This window comes from Chiloscyllium plagiosum, unplaced genomic scaffold (genome assembly GCF_037043375.1).
Source record: "Chiloscyllium plagiosum isolate Xiang-an unplaced genomic scaffold, Cpla_swu_hap1 HiC_scaffold_34, whole genome shotgun sequence".
NCBI classification, from domain to species: Eukaryota; Metazoa; Chordata; class Chondrichthyes; order Orectolobiformes; family Hemiscylliidae; genus Chiloscyllium; species Chiloscyllium plagiosum.
Window position 1 is genome coordinate 10,755,831 of NW_028270172.1, and position 21,410 is coordinate 10,777,240.

The following is a 21,410-nucleotide window of genomic DNA, read 5'->3' on the forward strand; positions in this document are numbered from 1 at the left end:
AGTCCCCTCCCCCTCCAACTTCAGACTTTCCAGGAGAGAGTGTAAAATCCAGCCCAAAGGAACAAGAGGAAGCCATTTGGCCCATCAAATCTGCTAACCCATTGAAGATCATGGCTGATCATTGACCTCAAAACCATATTCCCCTGCTATCCCCATATCTTTTTGTGTCATCATTAACTAGAAATCTATCAACTTTTGTCTTATGGTTCCTGAATAACTGAGCCCCAGCATCCTCTGAGGTAGAACATTCCTAAGATTCACCATCCTTTGAGTGAAAAAAATTCCTCGTCATCTCAGTTTCAAATAGTCTATTATTTTGAGGTTATATCCCTGTGTTTTAGACCCACTCTGCAGGGGAAATATCTTATTGACATCCATCCTATCGACCATTATTTGCCAGTTAGATCATAACTGATCTGTATCTTTATCCTAACCATGGCTCTGGCCCACACTACCTTTTGCTGAAAGAGCTAGCAATCCCAGTTTCAAAATCATTAAATGACTTCCAAAGTCAACCGCCGTTTGGGTGAGAATGTTCTGGACCTCTGGTACTCTTTGTACCTTCGTCAGTAAGTAAACACTGGGAATGACATGGTCATCCATCACATGGGCACTGCAGTGGTGATCAGTGGAGATTAATGCAGATAAATGGAGATCATAGTGATCAATACTGATCAGTGGAGATTAATGATGATCAATGGTGATCAATGGAGAACACAGCTCATTTGACTGAACAAGCTCAGACTTGAACGGGGATGAGTTCTCTCAGTTTCATGCTGGTTCTGATTAACATCAGGCAGGGCAGGTTTGGTTGCTCTAGTGAAACCTATCCCCCTCCCGCTGTCGCTGAGGCAATGGGCAAGCCATCACTGATGGAGACTGCTCAGAGAAGCATCAACAGGCCCTGAAACAAAGGCCTGCCTTTTGGCAGAGCACACATGAAACAATGACTGGAGTTTAGAAGATAGAAAGAGTGCTCTAGTGAAGATGCTCGATACTGACCTTAAAATGACAGTGAGCTATTTGGGGTAATGTCAGGAAGTGGCTCCTCACAGACAATTGTGAAAACCTGGCACTGTCTCTCACCTCCCCACCCTCCCTCCTTCCCCCTTCCTCCTCACCCTCTTGCCCCTACACATACACACCCACACACATACCCACACAATAACACCAACTGCCAAATAAATACCTTTTAAGGTTGAAGTTCAATTAAAGGTCACAGAGACCCCTGGGTTATAGTTTATGAACCAAGGTAGGCAACTGAGGTTAACATACGGAACAATCCTGATCTAACTGAGCAATGAAACAGGTTTAAGGGGCTGAGCAATCTAACTCTGTTCCTATGATTGCAATCCATTTCCTATTCCCTCCTTTACCTGTGGAAACTCTGATCCATCAATAACCATGGACTTCTGTGCTGGCTTGTGTTTGTATTTGCATTGTTGACTGGTAGAAAGTCCGACTATGCATACGTTTGTACCAGTAGGTGGCTTGTGGGGCTCAGTCAGATCTTTTTTGGGTCAAAGTTTGAATAGAATTAAGAATTACACCGGTTAGCCACACGGAAATATGTCATTCAGCCCAACCAGTCCAATTTTGGTCTTTATATTCCATTAGATCTTTGCATCTTTCCTGATCTAAATCAATTTAATAGCATCAAATCACTGATTTCTCATGTGTTTGTCTAGTTTACTCTTGAATGCGTTTGTGATAGGCACTTCAATCACACTCTGTGGTAGCAATTGAGTGTGTGTAGATCGGGTCCCTACCCCATGGACTGGGAGGCCTAGGTTTAAGTGTATAATAACATCTCTGAACAGGTTGAGAGTGTGGAACTCACTGTTCTCTGGGTAAAGGAATTTCCTTTGGGGTTCCCTTTTGGATGTCTATCTAATATTGAGAGCCTCTAGTCATGCTCATCCCCACAGAAAGAAACACTTGCCTCTATCCACTCGATTGAAACCTTGCAGAATTTACAGGTCCTCCTAGTTTCACTTGGAGGTCGCCACTGATGATGTTACCTCGCCAGGTAATGAAACGTCTGGATATCAAACCTACAGCTCAGCGAGCAAACCTACACCCTCATCCTATTAAGTCAGCTCTCAGCCTCCTTTCTCTCCCCATAAAGGAAAAGACTGAGTTTGTTCACCCTTTCCTGTTACAAATATCAATGTATGTCTGGTATCATCATTTTAAATCAGCTCTGTAGTGTCTTCCATGACTCAATATTCTTTTTATCATTCAACAACTAGAGCGGTATGTGATAGTTAGTGTCTGACAGGGTTAACTGACATCACACGTTAACCCTTGCCCATCAGGTTATAAAGAATCACTTCAGGGAGGAGCTGATTATTATGGTAGAGCATCGCCAATTCTGAAGAGGTCATATTGGACTTGAAAATCTAATTCCCTTTTTCGCTCCACAGATGTTGCCAGACCTGCTGAGTTTCTCCAGCATTCTTTCCATTTATTACTATGCATTTTCCTTGCAGTTACCATTGTGTCTTATGTGTCCTAACCAGTTACTGAGTTGCTGTTCTTAATGTTAATGGCATAGAACTAAAATTGCATTGTGTATTTACTTTTAAAATGAGCCTGATGTCTCACAACAATGCATCCTCACTGGAACATAACATATTATTAAGTGACATGCAATAAACATTAAACAAAAAAGCACAAAGAACTGCGGATATTGGAAATCAGAAACAAAAAATGCAAAACTGTTAATTAAGAACAAGCCCCTCTTCTGTTGAATACATTGTGCGAGCATCCTGCCTCACTTGGTGTAAATAGTTCAACAATACCATAGAGTCATATAGCCACACAGCAAGGATACAGACCCTTCGGTCTAACCAGTCCATGGTAACCATAATCCCAAATTAAACAAGTCCCACCTGCCTGCACTTGGCCCATATCCCTACAAGGAGAAAGTGAGGACAGCAGATGCTGGAAATCAGAGTCAAGAATGTGGTGCTGGAAAAGCACAGCAGGTTAGGCAGAATACGAGGACCAGGAGAATTGACGTTTCGGGCATAAGCCCTTCATCAGGAATGAGGCTTGTGGGGCGGGGGGGCTGAGATATAAATGGAAGGGGGGGTGGGACTGGGCATAACCTGTTGCATTCCCAGCTACCTTCCCCTCAGCCGCACCCCCCCCTCCCATTTATCTCTCAGCACCCCCAGCCCACAAGCCTCATTCCTGATGAAGGGCTTAGGCCTGAAACATCAATTCTCCTGGTCCTCAGATGCTGCTTGACCTGCAGTGTTTCCCAGCACCACACTCTTGACCCTCATATCCCTACAAATATTTCTTGTTCACGCACTTATCTAAATGTCTTTTAAACATTGTAACTGTATCCACTTCTGCCTCTTCCTCTGGATGTTCTTCCACACACGAACCACTCTCTTGTAAAAAAAGTTGCCCCTCATGTTTTTTTTTTAACTCATTCTCCTCTCACCATAAGCATATCCCTCCTGGTCTTGAAAGCCCCATCCTCGGGAAACGACACCTGCCACTCACCTTGTCTATACCCCTCATTATTTCATATTACCAAGATGGATTGGTGATACCAAATCGATCCACAAAACTTCATCAGCGCGGGCAGCCAACATCATAAGAAAGTTAAAAATAACATAATACCAGGGTATAGTCCAACAGGTTTATTTGTAAGCACTAGTTTTCAGAGTGTGGCTCCTTCATGGGCGGCACGGTGGTACAGTGGTTAGCACTGCTGCCTCACAGCGCCAGAGACCCGGGTTCAATTCCCGACTCAGGCGACTGACTGTGTGGAGTTTGCACGTTCTCCCCGTGTCTGCGTGGGTTTCCTCCGGGTGCTCCGGTTTCCTCCCACAGTCCAAAGATGTGCGGGTCAGGTGAATTGGCCATGCTAAATTGCCCGTAGTGTTAGGTTAAAAGGGGGTAAATGTAGGGTATGGGTGGGTTGCGCTTCGGCGGGTCGGTGTGGACTTGTTGGCCCGAAGGGCCTGTTTCCACACTCTAAGTAATCTAATCTAAGTAATCTAATCTAATCTTCATCCTGAGGAAAGAACAGCGCTCTGAAAACTAGTGCTTCCAAATAAGCCTGTTGGACTACAACCAGGTGTTGTGTGATTGTTAACTTTGTTCACCCAAGCCCAACACCAGCTCCTCCACATCTTGGCCAACATTATAAGAAGCAGAACTACAGGCAGTTCTCTAGGTGTTGCCTAACTAAGATTTGGTGGAGGTTTAGGACCCCCAACTTCAACCTTTAGGAATGTCCTTGAGGGGACAATGGGGCAACAGGTTGGGAGAGGGGAAATCTCTGTAACCGCATTCAGCAATCTTTCTATTTATCCATCTCCCAGATGGTAGAACAATGGTCACCTGTGGACAATATGCAGTTGTCAGCATGGATTGACATTTCAAAGAGGTTAATGAACTGCTTCTACCTTGTCAGACACCAGCAAGGCAATGCAGCTTTCACACCGTGGTGATATTCTGTGACAGGAATTTTGTAATCACCTCAGGCAATTACAAACACAGTTGGAAAGCCAGAACAGAGACTTTTAAACATGTCTAAGCTGGCGAAAATTAAAATTGAACATGTTGGAAATTGCATTAATACTCAGAAACACATTTCCGAACAAAACCAGCCTGAGTGCTGATGGCTCAGTTACAGAGAGTTCCAGTTGTGAATGTGGGAATGGTTTTGAAATTTAGATTAAAGCTGGGAGGGGGGGAAATGATAAGTTCAAGTTCGATTAACATGAGTGAGACGTTTTTTGAAAACCTGATCTACATTTGATTTTAGATTGCTTCTTTTTCTGTCCTTACCTTATCATCGAGTTTTCTTGCACTGAATGTCAACTCCACATAATCATCGTTTCCGGATAGTTCTTCTGCAATGACCTGCAGAGAAAAATGCCAAATTAAGATTGGTCAGAGATGGTCAAGAGAGCATCATTCGTCCGTGAGAGAGGATTTAGATAGCAACATCAAAATAGAATAGAAATTTATTGTCACATGTACTTTTACATGAAAAATACGGTGGAAAGTTTTATAAGCTGCTCCAGCACAACACCTGCATCAATGACAGAAAGCATACATAACAAGGAAAATTGAGACAAAGTTCATCACAGTTCAGTTAATGCCTCCTGGGCTCAGGGAATGCAGATTAAGGAATGATGGAATACCCTGAAGTCTGGGATAAAACTGATATTCCGGGACAAGATGGCAAAGCCAGGCTGCGGAAACACTGGACCACAGAACAAAGACCAGATAGTTTTAGATTCCCTACAGTGTGGAAACAGGTCCTATGGCCCAACAAGTCCACACCAACCCTCCAAAGAATAACCCACCCAGACCCATTTCCCTCTGACTAATGCACCTAACACTATGGGCAATTTAATATGGCCAATTCACCTGACCTGCACATCTGTGGACTGTGGGAAGAAACCAGAGCACCTGGAAGAAACCCACGCAGATACAGGGAGAATGTGAAAACTCCACACAGACAGTCACCAGAGACTGGAATTGAACCTAGGATCCTGGTGCTGTGAGGCAGCAGTGCTAACCACTGAGCCACTGTTCAGGGCTAATTGTTGGCAAGGTCAGGACTAAGTTGGCAGTGTGGTGCTGGAAAAGCACAGCAGGTCAAACAGCATCCAAGGAGCAGGAGGGTCGACATTTCAGACATAAGTCCCTCATCAGGAATTTGGGTATGATTGATGAGGGTTTCACTTAGATGGTTAAGAACAAAGGTTAAATATCTTTATCTCTGCTGTGAGAGAAGGGTGGTGGAGGTCAGCGTATCCTAGGGGATTGGTGTGCATTTCAGAATCATGGCAGCTGTGCTAGGTTGTATTCCTGTCCCTGCTGCAGTGGGATCTGGGACCTCTTTCCTGCCAGACACAATTGACAGGAGAAGCTGCAACATTTGCAGAGATTCAGAGTTAACATTTCAAGTCCAATATGACTCTCCTTCAGAACTTCTGACCTCTCCTTGCCCCTCCCCCTCTGACCTCTCCCTGCCCCTCCCCCCGATCTCTCCTTGCTCCCCCCCCCCGATCTCTCCCTGCCCCTCCCCTGTGAAGACAATGGGGGAACTGCCTGCCACTCACAAAATGCACCTCAGCAAAACAACCCCGGAAACAACGATTGATGACAGATCAGGACTCAAATGCCACACCCACCGCTACGCTCAGGGGGCACTGGTTACTAACATGCGTGCTGCTTGCACATATCAGCATACAAATTAGGAGCAGAAATGAGCCGTTCTGCCCATCTAGCCCTCCTTGCCCTTCAATAGGATCATGGCTGATCTGTTTGTGTTTCCAATTGCACACTCCCACTTACTTCTGATAACCCGTGACTTCCTTCCCTAACAAGAATCTGTCTACGCTTCAGGTCCTAGTGAGGAACCATTCTGAGAAAGGGTCACTCCACCTGAAGCGTTAACTCTGATTTCTCTCCACAGATGCTGCCAGACCTGCTGAGCTTTTCCAGCAATTTCTGCTTTTGTTTCTGATTTGCAGCATCTGAAGTTCTTTTGGTTTTTATTAAGAATCTCCCCACCTCTAACTTCAAAATATTCCAGGATCCCACCTCCATCGCCTTCTGAGGCAGAGTTCCAAAATCACACAACTCAGATAAAATTCTTACTCTCATTTCCATTCTCTCATATCAGTCATCCCCTCATATTAAAACTGTGCCCGTTAGTTCTGAACTGTCCCATAGAGAGACAGTATTATTTACCTTGTCAACACTAGTCAAGGTATCACATATTGCAATCCAGTCACCCCGAGTCTTCTAAACACCAATGGAAACATGTCCAAGCTGTTCACCCTTTCCTCATAAGGCAACCCACTCATTCCAGCTATCAATCTACTAAATATCCTCTGAACTACCCCCAACATATTTACATATCTCCTTAAATAAGGAAGCCAAAACTGCACACATTATTCAAGATATGGTCTCACCAATGCCCTGAATAACTGAACATAACATTCTCATTTTCATGTTCAGTTCCTTTTAATAAAGGATAGCACCTCTTTAGTCTTTTTGTACTTGCACACTAACTTTTAGTGTCTCATGAACTAAAACACTCAGATCCCTCTGCAACTCAGAATTCGGTCTCAGTTTAAATAATACACTGCCTTTTACATGCTTTGAATCCATGGGTTTCACGGTGGCTCAGTGGTTAGCACTGCTGTCTCACAGTGCTAGGGATCTGGGTTCAATTCCAGCCTTGGGTGACTGTCTATGTGGAGTTTGCATGTTCTCCCTGTGTCTGTGTGGGTTTTCTCCAGGTGCTCTGGTTTCCTCCCACAGTCCAAACCTGTGCACGTTAGGATGGACTGGCCATGCTAAATTGCCCGTAGTGTCCAGGGATGTGTCGGTCAGGTGCATGAGCCATGGGGAATGTAGGGTTACAGGAATAGGGTGAGTTTGGGTGGGATAGTCTTCAGAGGGTTGGTGTGGACTCAATGGGCTGAATGGCCTACTTCTGCAGTGTAGGGATTTTATGAATATGTCAACAGGCTCCCTTTTAGCCACAGCACATGTTATTACTTCAAAGAATTTAAATAACAGATTAGGTTAAAATGGTTAAACTTAATTACCATGATTTTTTCCAAATGCTCAGTTGTTATCTCCTTAATGATCAATTCTAAGACCTTCCCCCCAACAGACATCCAGTTAACTGATCTTTCACTGATTTTTTTTTTGCTAAAACTCAAGCCCTAAGGGTCAATTTTTGGCAGTTTCATGGAGGTTTTCTCTCCAGGAGGTTTCTCGGCTGCTCGTCTCATTGTGCACTCACTGCCCGTCTCTGGGCTCACACTGTCTCTTGTGAGTGCAAGTACTTGCCACTGCCAGGACTTTCCAGGATTTCCCCCAGCAGCACCATATTTAAAGCCCAGTTTGCACCCGTTCTAATGCCGCCAGGTACAATACAGCACTGCACACCAGCACTCAAAAAGCTTCTGATTTCAAATAAATCTGTTGGATTTTAAATTAGTGTGATGTGACTTCTGACTTTGTTCCCCCACCAGTCCAACACCAGCACCTCCACATCCTAGAATCTTAGCAGAGGTGACCAATTGATTATGAGGTGGGTTTGACTTGACTGTAGACTGAGTTCAGAAAAGATTTACAAGGTTATTGCCAGGGTTGCAGGATTTGAGCTACAGGGAGAGGCTGAATAGGCTAGGGCTGTTTTCCCTGGAGCGTTGGAGGGTGAAGGGTGCCCTTATAGAGGTTCATAAAATCATGAGGGGTGTGGATAGGGTAAATAGACAAGGTCTTTTTCCATGGGTTGGGGGAGTCCAGAACTAGAGGGCATAGGTTTAAGGTGAGAGGGTAAAGATTTAAAAGGGACATCAGGGGCAACCTTTTCATACAGAGGGTGGTGCGTGTATGGAATGAGGTGCCAGAGGAAATGGTGGAGGCTGGTACAATTACAACATTTAAAAGGCATCTGGATGGGTATATGAATAGAAAGGGTTTAGAGGGATATTGACCAAATGCTGGCAAATGGGACTAGATTAATTTAGGATACCTGGTCGTCATGGATGAGTTGGACCAAAAAGTCTGTTTCCATGCTGGATATCTCTATGACCTCTCTCTAAGATCATTAACCCCTTCAATATCAGAATCTGAACCAACAGACCTTAGCCTTCCCTATTGTAAAGAAAGCAACCCCAGGCTATCTAATCATTCCCTCATTACTAAAATTCTCCAGTCCTGGCAATGTCCTCACAAATCTCCGCGTGGTCCCCCAGGGAAGAGAAACTGCAGGAGGGCTGATTTACAGACTCAAATACCTCCCATCTGGGTTCCTCTGAAAACAACGCTGTTAAATTGGTAACAACAGGAGAGTTTATGGTTAAGGTAGTTGCACTTTAACAAAGTGTGCAGAACTGAGTGAGCAGATGCTGGATACCTCAAACCCATAGCTTTGACATTGGTACAATTGGAGTTGCTTTGTACAGGAGCTTGCTAGTCAGCTGATATAAACAGTCATCTGTAATGAGCGTGGGTGGTATACACAGTGACGACGATACTCAACTATTTTTAATTGGCTCTTACCTTTACTTTACAACAAGATGAGAGAGAGGAGAGTATCTATTAGATCGCTATCAAATCAACAATGTGGGCTTGTTTTATTAACTGATTTACATCTTAACAGGCTCAATCTTGCAGAGAATATAAAATTAAAAGCATCTACTTCCTCAGCCATTGTAAAAGAAAAATAACTCTGACTTCAGGGTCTCATGTTTGATGAAACACCTTGGCTGTTGGCCAACTTGTTCAGAAACAGAACGGAGGCTGTTGACAAGCGCTTGACAAATGGAAGCAATCATCTAAAAGGAATCTCTGCTGAGATAAGTCATTCAGAGTCGCACTCACTACTATACACATTAAAGGAACATCAGCAGGCATTTTTGGGTAATAATTTGACAGCACTATGTTTTAGGCATGGAGTTGTTAGACATGCCCAAAGCCTGTCCACCCTCTACAAGGCACAAGTCAGGATTGTGATGGAATACTCCCCACTTGGGGGCAGCTCCAACAACACTCAAGAAGCTTGACACCATCCAGGGCAAAGCTTGATTGGCACCACATCCACAAGTATCCAGTCCCTCCACCACCAATACTCAGTAGCCAGTCCGTCCACCACCGAAACTCAGTAGCCAGTCCCTCCACCACCGAAACTCAGTAGCCAGTCCCTCCACCACCGAAACTCAGTAGCCAGTCCCTCCACCATTGAAACTCAGTAGCCAGTCCCTTCACCACCGAAACTCAGTAGCCAGTCCCTCCACCACTGAAACTCAGTAGCCAGTCCCTTCACCACCGAAACTCAATAGCCAGTCCCTCCACCACCGAAACTCAGTAGCCAGTCCCTCCACCACCGACACTCAGTAGCCAGTCCCTCCACCACCAACACTCAGTATCCAGTCCCTCCACCACCGACACTCAGTATCCAGTCCCTCCACCACCAACACTCAGTAGCCAGTCCCTCCACCACTGACACTCAGTAGCCAGTCCCTCCACCACCGAAACTCAGTATCCAGTCCCTCCACCACCGAAACTCAGTAGCCAGTCCCTCCACCACTGACACTCAGTAGCCAGTCCCTCCACCACCAACACTCAGTATCCAGTCCCTCCACCACCAACACTCAGTATCCAGTCCCTCCACCACCGAAACTCAGTAGCCAGTCCCTCCACCACCGACACTCAGTAGCCAGTCCCTCCACCACTGACACTCAGTAGCCAGTCCCTCCACCACCGAAACTCAGTAGCCAGTCCCTCCACCACCGACACTCAGTAGCCAGTCCCTCCACCACTGACACTCAGTAGCCAGTCCCTCCACCACCAAAACTCAGTAGCCAGTCCCTCCACCACTGACACTCAGTAGCTGCAGTGTGTACTATCTACAAGATGCCCTGCAGAAACTCACCAAGGTTCCTTAGACAGCACCTTCCAAACCCATGACCCCTTCCATCGAGAAGGACAGGGGCAACAGATACATGGGAGCATCAGTACCTGTAAGGTCCCTTCCAAGACACTCACCAGCCTGACTTAGAAATATATCACCATTCCTTCAGGGTCATTGGGTCAAATCCAGAAAACCCCCTCCCTAACAGCATTGTGGGAACTTCTACAACCTATTGAGTGCCCTGGTTCAAGAAGGCAGCTCACCACCACCTTCTCAAGGTCATTTACGGATGGACAATAAATGCTGGCAAAGCTAGTGATGCCCACATCCCATGAAGGAATAAAAGAAAATTCAGGAACTCACCATAATAGTTCCAAAAATGTGCTAGATTGTGTGCAGGCACTTTTCTATAGCAGAAGCTCTTCAAAAGCAACCTTGACAACAAGTTGTGCACCTGGCCCTTTCAGTAACACTGTAGCTGACCATTAGAAGTAAGAAATAAGAACAGGAACAGGATGTTTGGCACTTGAACCTGCTCTGCCATTCAGTAGGGTCATGTTCCATCCAACATTACTCATGTCCACTTCCCTGCCCATTCTTCATCACCTTTGATTCTCTATTGATCAAGAATCTATCCCAGCAGTAAATATACACAAGGACTCTGCCCCCACAGCTCTCTGTGGTAAGGAGCTCCAAATACTTACAACCCTCTCAGCGAAGAGACTCCTCCTCATCTCTGTCTTAAATTGATGCCCCTTTATTTTAAGACTATGCCATCTGGTGCTAGACTCTCCCATGAAGGGAAACATCGTCTCAGCATTCACCCTGTCAAGACCGTGAAGAATCCTGTCTGTTCCAACGAGATTGCCTCTCATTCTTCTAAACTCCAGGGAGTAGAATCCCAACCTGTTTAGCCTTTGCTCATAAGACAATCTCTCCATACCAGGGATCATCCTGGTGAACCTCCTCTGAACTGCCTCCAATGATATGATATCTTTCATTCAATAAGGGGACCAAAACTGCTCACAGAACTCCAGATGTGGTCTCACCAGCACCTTGTACAATTGCAGTAAGAATTCCCTACTCTTATACTCCAACTCCCTTGAAATAAGGATCAACATTCCATTAGCCTTCCTGATTATCTGCTGCACGTGTGTGTTGGCTTTCTGTGTTTTATGAGTAAGTAAACTCAAATCCCTTTATGTTGCAGCTTTCTGCAGCTTTTCTCCATTTAAATAATACTTCTCTTTTGTTATCCCTGCCAAAATCTTCCCTTCCAAAAACTTCATATTTTCCCACAACATCCTCCATTTACCAACATCTTGCCCTCTTACATAGCCTCTCAAATTTGGCTGCAGTGCCTTCACTTCCTTTGTCCAAGTCATTCATCAATATTGCAAACCACGGCAGTCCCAGCATTGACCCCTGCGGAACCCAATGGTCACGGGTTGCCAACCTGAAAACAAACCCCTTTATCCCCACTCACTGTTTCCTGCCCATGAGCCAATTCTCCATCCATGCCAATGTAACACCAATCCAACACCATAGGCTTTTGTCTTATGACTTAACCTTTCGCAAGTTACATTGTCGAACACCTTCAAGAAGTCCAGATACAACACATCTCCTAGTTCCCCTCTATCCACTCTGTTAGAGACTTCCTTGAAAAACTCTAATCAATTTGTCAGATAGAATTTCATTTCACAAAGTCATGCTAACTCTGCTTAGTTAATTATGACTTTCCAAACGTGCTGTTTAATAATTGATGAACAACTGGTCCCTCTCTTACAGCTCAGCCCTTGTTGCTTGCCGATTGGGATGGTGATGTGGGATCCCAATTTGAGATCCTGGTTTTGGATCAGCCCACCTGGGCAGGTCAGGAAAGCACTCCGTTCACAGGCTTCCAGAGCCCACCTAACCTTCTCAAGAGACTTGTGCTAACAAGGGCATCATGGGAATGAAATCTCTGTGCACCTTTTCTGGGTTAACTTGATCAATCCAACAGCCAATTAGATTAGCTACAGTGTGGGAACAGACCCTTCAGCCCAACATATCCACACCGACCCTTTGAAGACTAACCCACCCAGACCCATTTCCCTCTGACTAATGCACCTAAAACTATGGGCAACTTAGCATGACCAATTCACCTAACCTGCATATCTTTGGACTGTGGGAGGAAACTAAAGCACCCAGAGGAAACCCACACAGACATGGGGAGAATGTGACAAACTCCACACAGACAGTCACCTGAGGCTAGAATCCCTGGGTCCCTGGTGCTGTGAGGCAGTAGTGCTAACCACTGAGCCATCATGCCTCCCCAATCAGCCTGCAGATCAGAGTGTGTTCAGGCTCAAAGAGTCAGCCTCTAAGCTTGGCTGTTGTGTTTCATCCTGTCTAACCAATGAATCCAAGGTGTCCTTGCAAACCCTAATGTCACTTTGCAAGAATCATTTCCAAGCAAAACTGAAAACGGAAATACACCTCTTCACCACTTTACAATGACTGGGTACAAGAGACTCGTTACACTGTCAATTTACACCATCTGCCACATTCAACTAGCAGAATACAGACTAAAGCAATTGCCCGGGTCCTACTGAGGTGTTTGCATGAATCACATGCACATCTGTCTCCGATATTCCAGTAATGATTTCTAACAGCCGTCAGCAATGATTTGAGTCTTGCAACTTGATCAAGAGCCTTTCTTGTTCTATTCTTTAGATCGCAGTCAATACGTGTAGTTGGTTAGTTGTCCCACTGACTTTGTTTCAGTGGCAAAAAAAACAATTCCAGTCCATCAGTTCCATCAATAGATTGGAGAGATTGGGACTGCTCTCTTTGGTGAAGAGAAGGCTGAGGGAAGATTTGATGGAGGTTTTGAAAATCATGAGACGACTTGCCCAGATAGAGAGAAATTGTTTTCCGTGGTGGAAGAATTCAGAAGAAGAGATCACAGATTTTATGGTAATTGGGAAAAGTAGCAATGGTGATACAAGGAGAAACCTTTTCACCCAGCGAGTGGCTAGGATCTGGAATGCGATGCCTGAGACAGCAGTGGAGGCAGGTTCAATCATGGGTTTTCGAAAGGGAATTGGATTATTATCCAGGAAGGAAGGTGGTGGGAGATTGGCACGAAGTGAGTTGTCATTCGAACAGCAGACATGATGGGCTCCTGCTGAGCAGGAACAGTCCTATGTTTTAGAAATGTCATGGTCTGGTCTCCTCAGATGCATAAAAACACAAGCATTACAAATGAAAAACTCATTTGAATGTCGGCAAGTAACCAGGAATTGAAAAAGCGACTTACATAAATCTCCACTGAGCTCCGTTTGGAAAATTCAGGCTATGATACAGAATTATTCCATTGTCCAACTTGATTTTCCCATTAGATTGAACCAGTCTACAAGGCTTTAGAAGCAGCAATCGTAGTTATTCTGGCTGATTGAGTCCTAATAACAGTAAATTAAATCAGCAATTTCTGTTTCTTTTGGCTGATCTGTCAATTTCAGCAACTGAAATGCTTCATTTTTTGAAGTCGCATTGTCGTTTTGCACACCTGTGGCCACTTTTAAAAGGAGATGCAGTCTAAAGGTGAAGGAGGGGATTCAGGGGAAATAGATTGGACTGTTGAATGAGCATAATCAGTTGCTGAAGAGGAATCTAATTGAGGAACAGTCAATAATGAGGGCTCCAGGTTCAGATAAAATCTCTCAAATGCTCATACAACATGGAAACACTAGTCAGGCTGAGAGAGGCTGTCTTGTCAGAGAGGTATTATTTCCTTTTCAGGCAAGTGAAATATGAGTAGTCAATTCTCTCTGTGTCTTCTATTACCTGGGATGTTTCCTTTATGTTTTCCTGGGATGTTGGCATTGCTGATAAGACTTGTTGCCCATCCTCAATTGCCTTTAATCTGACAGTCTCGGTCAGCCATTTCAGAGGACAATTAAGAGTCAGCCACATTACTGTGGGTCTGGAATCATATGTAGACCAGACCAGGTAGGGATGGCTGATTCACCTCCCTAAAGGTGTCTCCGTCATTTTACCCTCTGTCATCTTGAGGTCATTACAGCATGCACTCCTCAGGAGAAATGCAAGAATGCCAAATTTCAAGCAATCACAGCAATTTATAGTACTGGAGAAACGGCTGCTGATTTGTTTGGCAAGCTAACTCTGATTGGCCAGGGTGTTGTCATGAAGAAGGTAACAGGAAACAACAAGTTCCTCAAACTCCTTCCTATATCGGAAAATGTACGAAGCTTAAACAAAGTTTGTTTGCAGAAACTGGAATGAAGACGGCCTGTGATTCGACACTACCCTCCTGGATCTGAGGTGCCTGACCTTCAACAACCACAGCCATCTTCCTTTGTACCAGAAACAATTCTAACCAGCAAAGATATGTTTCCCAATTCCCAGTGGCTCCAGTTTTTCTAGGGCTCCTTGCTGCCATGCTCGGTTAAACGGGGCCTTGCTGTCAAGAGCTAACACTCTCCCCTCCCCTCTGAAATTCAGCTCTTTTGTCCGTGTTTGAACCAAGGCTGTAATGAGATCAGGAGCTAAGTGGTCCTGGCAGAACCCAAACTGGGCGTCACTGAGCAGGTTATTGCTGAGCAGGGGCTGCTTGATAGTATTATTAATAACACCTTCCATAACTTCACTGATGTTCGAGAATAGGCTGATGGGGCAGTAACTGGCCGTGTTGGATTTGTCCTGCTTTTTCTGTACAGGACATATTTGGGCAATTTTCGGGGAACTGTCAGTGTTGTCATTTACTGGAAGAGCTTGGCTAGGAGAGCAGCAAGTTCTGGAGTACAAGTCTTCAGTACGATTACTGGAATGTTGTCAGGGCCCGTAGCCTTTGCAGTCTCCAGTGTCTCCAACTGTTTCTTGATATCATGTGAAGTGAATCGAATTGACTGAAGACTGGTATCTGTAATGCTGAGGACCACTGAGGTTGAGATGGATCATCCGCTTAGCACTTCTGGCTGAAGATTGCTGTGAATGCTTCAGCCTTATCTTTTGCACTGATGCATTGGGCTCTTCCATCACTGAGGATTGGGATAATCTCCTCCAATTAGGTGTTTAATCACTCACCACCATTCAAAACTGGATGGACTGCAGAGCTTAGATCTGATCTGGGATTCTGGAATCTCTTAGCTCTTTCTATCATTTACTGCTTGTGCTGTTTGGCATGCAAGTAGTCCTGTTTGGTGGCTTCACCAGGTTGACACCTCATCTTCAGGTATGCCTGGTGCTGCTCCTGGCATGCCCTCCTGCACTCTCCATTGAACCAGGGTTGACCTCCTGGCTTGATGGTTGAGTGGGGGATATGCCAGGCCAAGAGGTTGCAGGGTGCGTTGGGAGTACAATTCTGTTGGTGATGGCAATTAAAACGAAGGGAGTACAATTCTGTTGGTGATGTTGGTGAGGTGCTACATCTGTTCAAAGCCTATCACACCTAGGAACGTGACAGTGGCACGCAGCATGATGTACGATATTCTCAATGTGAATGCAGGACTTTGTCTCCACGGGGACTGCACGGTGGTCACTCTTACTGATATTGTCATGGGCAGATGCATCTGTAGCCTGTAGATTGGTAAGGATCAGGTCAAGTATGTTTTATAGAGAATGTGGGTAACTTGAATTTATAGGGTTAAAAAACTTTTGCTCAGAAATATATTCCAAACCAGGCGCAAATTAATAGTCCTCGAACTCCCTCAAGACAGGCTGACAGTTTTCCCTCTGATTCCTATTTAATTTGTTGAATTAAACTTGACAGGAGAACTGTGCCTTACTTTATCACTGAGAGTTCAATGGAAATCACACATTTCTGCAGACGTGCAATTGACTCAAAACCACACGACCCCGTGCATGGCTTGTGTCAAGTGTCCTTAATCTGTCCAGCATGCAGTCGCTGCTCAGAAGGCGACTCTGTTTTCTAATCATTGAGCTGACAAGGGAATTCGAATTTAAACAACCTTATTGAACTTCTGCCTCCGAAAGCTCATCAATGTTTGATGAGTGCCTACCCACAAGCCAGTGGCTGAAGACAAATTCTCCATCAGTTTTACCGACAGCTTCAACAATTGCTCCTTTTCTCCAGACAGTTGAAGATTACGGTACAACAATGGTGCTGTGTATTTGTGCAATACCTTTGACATAATGAAAACGTGCCATCAAACAAAAATTTGTCAGCTTAAGGACAGCTAAAAATCTGGTCGAACAAGTTAGTTTGAAGAAGTATCTGGAAGAAGTGAGCGGAAGAGAGGGAGAGGGGCTTTAGCAAAGGAACTTCACAGTGTAGGAATGAGGCAGCTGAAGGTATGGGCAGTGAAGGTGATGCGATTAAAACCGAGATGCCCAGGAAAGCGGAATTGGAGGAGAATTCCCCCAGAGGATCGGAGGGAAAGCAAGGGAAACCGGCAGACAACTCAGTAACAAACAAATGCCAGGGATTACTTGTGAGAGCAGGGGGAGACAGTTAATGATGCGCAATGTGAAACAGTTTGCAAGACAGGGAAGCAAAACCTAAACAATTAAAAATAGTCATTATATGTTCCACCACAAAATGTATTTGCGAATCAGGAAGCTAAACACAGGGTGATAACCAAAGCAAGCAGAGTATAATGAGGCAAAATAGAATAAAGGCAAGCAGAGTACAAGACAAAACAGCAGCTAGAACAAAGAGACTCAAGCGTGTAAGGATAAAACACGACATAGCAATTAAAACCAAGGGAAACATAAACATCACGAGGTGAAACAGCTAGCAAATGCCTTAAATAGTGAGATCGAAAAAGTCGTAAGTAATTTGAGAGGCAGGAGCAGGGAGTTTGTAAATTGCAATGGATAAGTCAAACAACTATCCCAGAGTGTCTCAAAACCTCAATTATTGTGGACTGAGGAAGAAATTGTGCATGTCATAGAGACGTACAGCATGGAAACAGACTCTTCAGTCCAACTCATCCATGCTGACCAGATATCCCAAACTAATCTAGTCCCATTTGCCAGCACTTGGCCCATTTTCACTCTGTTACTGACAGCACATATACTGCAGTCTGATAAGCAAATGACACTTTAAGAACAAAGTCACTATCTTTGCAGACTCCAGATTAAGGATATTCATTCAGTTCACAAAGATGAAGAAATCATTTAATATCCTCAATTGAGCTACAGAAGCAGCTATTTGCTTGGAATAGTTTGTCACATTGGAGAAGGCAAAGGTTTTAATTTCCCCATTCATTCTCAGGATATTGGGGGTATTGCTGACTGGGCCAGCATTCCTACCCATTTCTAATTGACCTGGACAATGTGATGATGAGCCACTTTCTCAAAGTTCTACAGTTCAGGAGGGAGTTCCAGGATTTTGACCCAGCAGCACTGAAGGAATGGTGATCTACTTCCTAGTCAGGATGGTGAGTGGCTTGGAGGGGAATTTGCTGGGAGTGGCATTCCCAATGTATTGGCTGTCCTTGTCCTTCCAAATGGTAAAGGTTGCAGGTTTGGAAGGTGCTGGCAAGGGATTAGTGATAGGCTACTGCAGTGCACCTTGTAGATGGCACACACGGTAACTCAGTGATGAAGGAAGTGAATGTCGAAGGTGGTGGATGTGCTGCCAATCAAATGGGCTGCTATGACCTGGGTGGTGTCAAGTTTCTTGAGTGTAGTTGGAGCTGCCCCCATGAAGGCAAGTGGGGAGGATTCCATCGCACTCCTACCAAATGGAAGGAATAATTAAGAAGAAATGAAGCAAAAGGAGGTTTGTGGAGATAAGTTCTACCCTTTCCTTTCACCTGTCCTTCAACTCTCAGCCTCCACTGACCCTTTCAGATCTTACAGTCTGTTGCTGCATCTATATAACCATCCCCTACAGGGGGATTGTGTCCAGGCCTATTCGAATAAACTCTAACCAAAACCAGCACTGATCAGGTTAGAGCAGGTGCAGGAGCATTTGGATATGAAACATACATCAAGAATTTGGGGGAAAGGAGCAAGGAGGTGGAATTAAAGTGCCATGATGCACACAAACAGATTCACTTCAAAATCACACCTAAATGTGCTGGCGATGATTGCTCTAATTGCTAGTTTTCCAGATTATGATGATGGAGATAAAATCAATGGTCAATGTACTTCAAAAACAACTTAATCAGCAACACAGCATCAGGGATCTTTCACCTCCCACGTGCACTTTAGAAAATACTGTGGCCTTCCTTTGGATAAAGGGACATCATATGCTACTCAAATACAAATTGTGGAATCCAAAAACCCAGCCAACAGACCAGACACTCAATGGAGATTTCTAAAGAGAAGGGTTAGAGAGACCTCCATAAATCATGTACAATTGAGATGAGTTGAAGGACTATACTAGATTCAGAAAATGCATGTCTGAGTTTAGAGTTTGCTGTGCAATCTTTCATATCCCAAATGAGGAAGCTTATTGAATATTAAGGTTCAGTGAAATTAGTAACCTCCAACCTGTTTCCCAATTATTGTCCCTCTTTACTCCTGCTATTACGCTCAGATACAAGACCTCACATCACAGCGATCAGATGCACCCTGTTTAATCACAGGCAGTATCACAATAACACTCCTTTAATCCTTGCAACTTGCCAACTGACTATTTCGAACTGGAACCTTGGTTGTTTGAAAGGAAGTGTGGCAAGGGGCAGGGAGTCAATCCACACTGAGGAGGCTGGTGCAGAATGACAGTGCAGTTTGTTACAATTCACTCAGGGAGTCTGAGTTGCTGCAGCAACATTCGGTCTTGTTGTAGCCTACAGTTACAGAGAGTGATGGGGAAGGCTCCAATTCTCATTCCCATCACATGGCTGACCAGGAATCTCTCCCTCTCCTGTTGTGGTGAGTTGGTAGGATAGTCAACCTGTCTGGCCGCATTATGAACACAGTTTCCTCGAGTGAAGTCCTGGAGTTGGATGTGAACCTGGAGCTTTTGGCTCAGAGGCAGGGACACTATCCAATGCAAGACCTCCCCCACTCCTTTGAGGCTGGTCAGCTTACTAAACATTACAAGTGTCTAGCCCTGTCTGTACAATGTTTTCCAGACCTCAGAAACCTCAGGAGCTGATGCTATCTTCAGGGGTAGGTTAGGGATTCAAACCAGGTGTCAAGCATTTTGTGTCCCCTTAAAGAGTCCAACCCCTCCCACGTGTGTCAGGGATTAGACCGTCCAACTGAAAGCCTGTCAATTGGACTACCTTTCATTTCCTCCTCCCTGGGATGTGGGTGCACTTGAAAGGCCAATCCCTCTTTGTCTTTAAACTGAATGGCTTGCTTACCCATTGCTGTGGGTCTGGAGTCATATGTAGGCTAGACCAGGTAAGGAGAATAGATTTCCTTCCCAAAAGTGCAGTAGTGAACCAAATGAACAATCGATGATAGTTTCATGGTCACCGTGCGTTGACTATTCAATTCCGGACTTTTATTAACTGCACTTAAATGCCACCAGCTGTTGGAGTGGGATTTGAAAACCTGTCCCCAGACCATTAGTTTAGGCCTCTGGACAGTTCAATGACATTGCCAGGACACTGCCAACACCCAAGCAAGGAGCTTACCAATACCATTCTCCTTATTTGATTTAAGATGAGACCATCTCAAAGTAGGTGTGACAGTGGCCCTGAATTTACACCAGAAACAGGCTGAGATACAGGGTGGATCACCGTTGACTCCAGGGGTTTTGAATGCCTTTTATTTTGTGGGATTTGGCCAGTGCTGGTTAGGCCAGTGTCCAGTGCTGGAAGAGATGTCATCTTCTCAAATAAAATTGAGTACCTTGTAAAGCCCGAAGTCAACTGCACTGCATTGGGTTCATCGAATTCACTGCCATAGAAGGTGATGAGGGCCAGGTCATTGAGTATATTTAAGACTGAGATAGATAGGTTCTTGAGTATCAAAAGTTATAGGGAGAATGTGGTTGAGAAATGTATCAACCATGATTGAATGCTCCTTGATGGGCTGAATGGCCTAATTTCTGCTCCTATGTCTTATGGGTCTAGAGTCACCTGTCAACGAGCATAAGTGATTTACTCCACTGAAGAACTTCAGTGAAGCAGTTTTGTTTTGTTTTTACAACAACCTGATCTTTTTATTTCAGATTTACTTCACTAATCACACTTAAACTCCCCAGTTGCTGTGGCAGGATTTGAACACCCACCTCCAGGTGATTAACCAAAGTCTGTGCATTACTAATTCAGCATCATGATCACCATGCTATCACACCAGGTAGGAAGCAGCTGGGACCTCTGGCCTTACTTTGAAGTCCAATACCCAAAAAGGGATTGAGGATTGGAGCATAAAAGAAACAAAGCCTGGATATATTGTGAACTCCTGCTTCGCCACTTAATCAAGAATGTTCCTGCCTCAGGCGACTGTCTGCCATGGCAGGATTGAACCCCAGAACATTTGTCGGCAGCACGTGGCACAGTGGTTAGCACTGCTGCCTCACAGCACCAGAGACCCGGGTTCAATTCCCGCCTCAGCCGACTCTCTGTGTGGAGTTTGCACATTCTCCCTGTGTCTGCGTGGGTTTCCTCCGGGTGCTCCGGTCTCCTCCCACAGTCCAAAAATGTGCAGGTTAGGTGAATTGGCCATGCTAAATTTGACGTAGTGTTAGGTGAATGGGTAAATGTAGGAGAATGGGTCTGGGTGGGTTACGCTTTGGCGGGTCGGTGTGGACTTGTTGGGCCGAAGGGCCTGTTTCCACACTGTGAGTAATCTAATCATATTACAGGAAACTTCAGGCATTGGGAAGGAGACATACACTTGCCTAAGTCAGAGCAAAAGGCTGAGGGTCAGTCTTGAAGAAATCATTTTTTGATCTCATTTGTTAATCTGGATTTACCATATTTTACACACAAGGATCAGACTTGGGCATGGTCTTGGGAGCATAGGGTGTAAGTGGACTTGCTGGACAGTCACCCCCTTACAAGCCTCATGGGATAGGCAGACACCTGTGGTCCACAAAACTAGATAGAGTACCCTG

The 21,410-nt window shown here is 44.8% G+C and overlaps 1 protein-coding gene across 2 annotated transcripts in view; it reads right to left on the reverse strand.

The window, feature by feature from the left end:
- cpne4b (copine IVb) overlaps window positions 1-21,410 on the reverse strand; it is a 383,963-nt gene that overhangs the window by 127,151 nt on the left and 235,402 nt on the right. For both annotated transcript variants that reach the window (XM_087978484.1, XM_043719590.2), the window contains one exon: window positions 4,816-4,890. In XM_087978484.1, coding sequence (XP_087834610.1) covers window positions 4,816-4,890 — 75 coding nt within the window. The remainder of the gene's footprint in view (window positions 1-4,815; window positions 4,891-21,410) is intronic.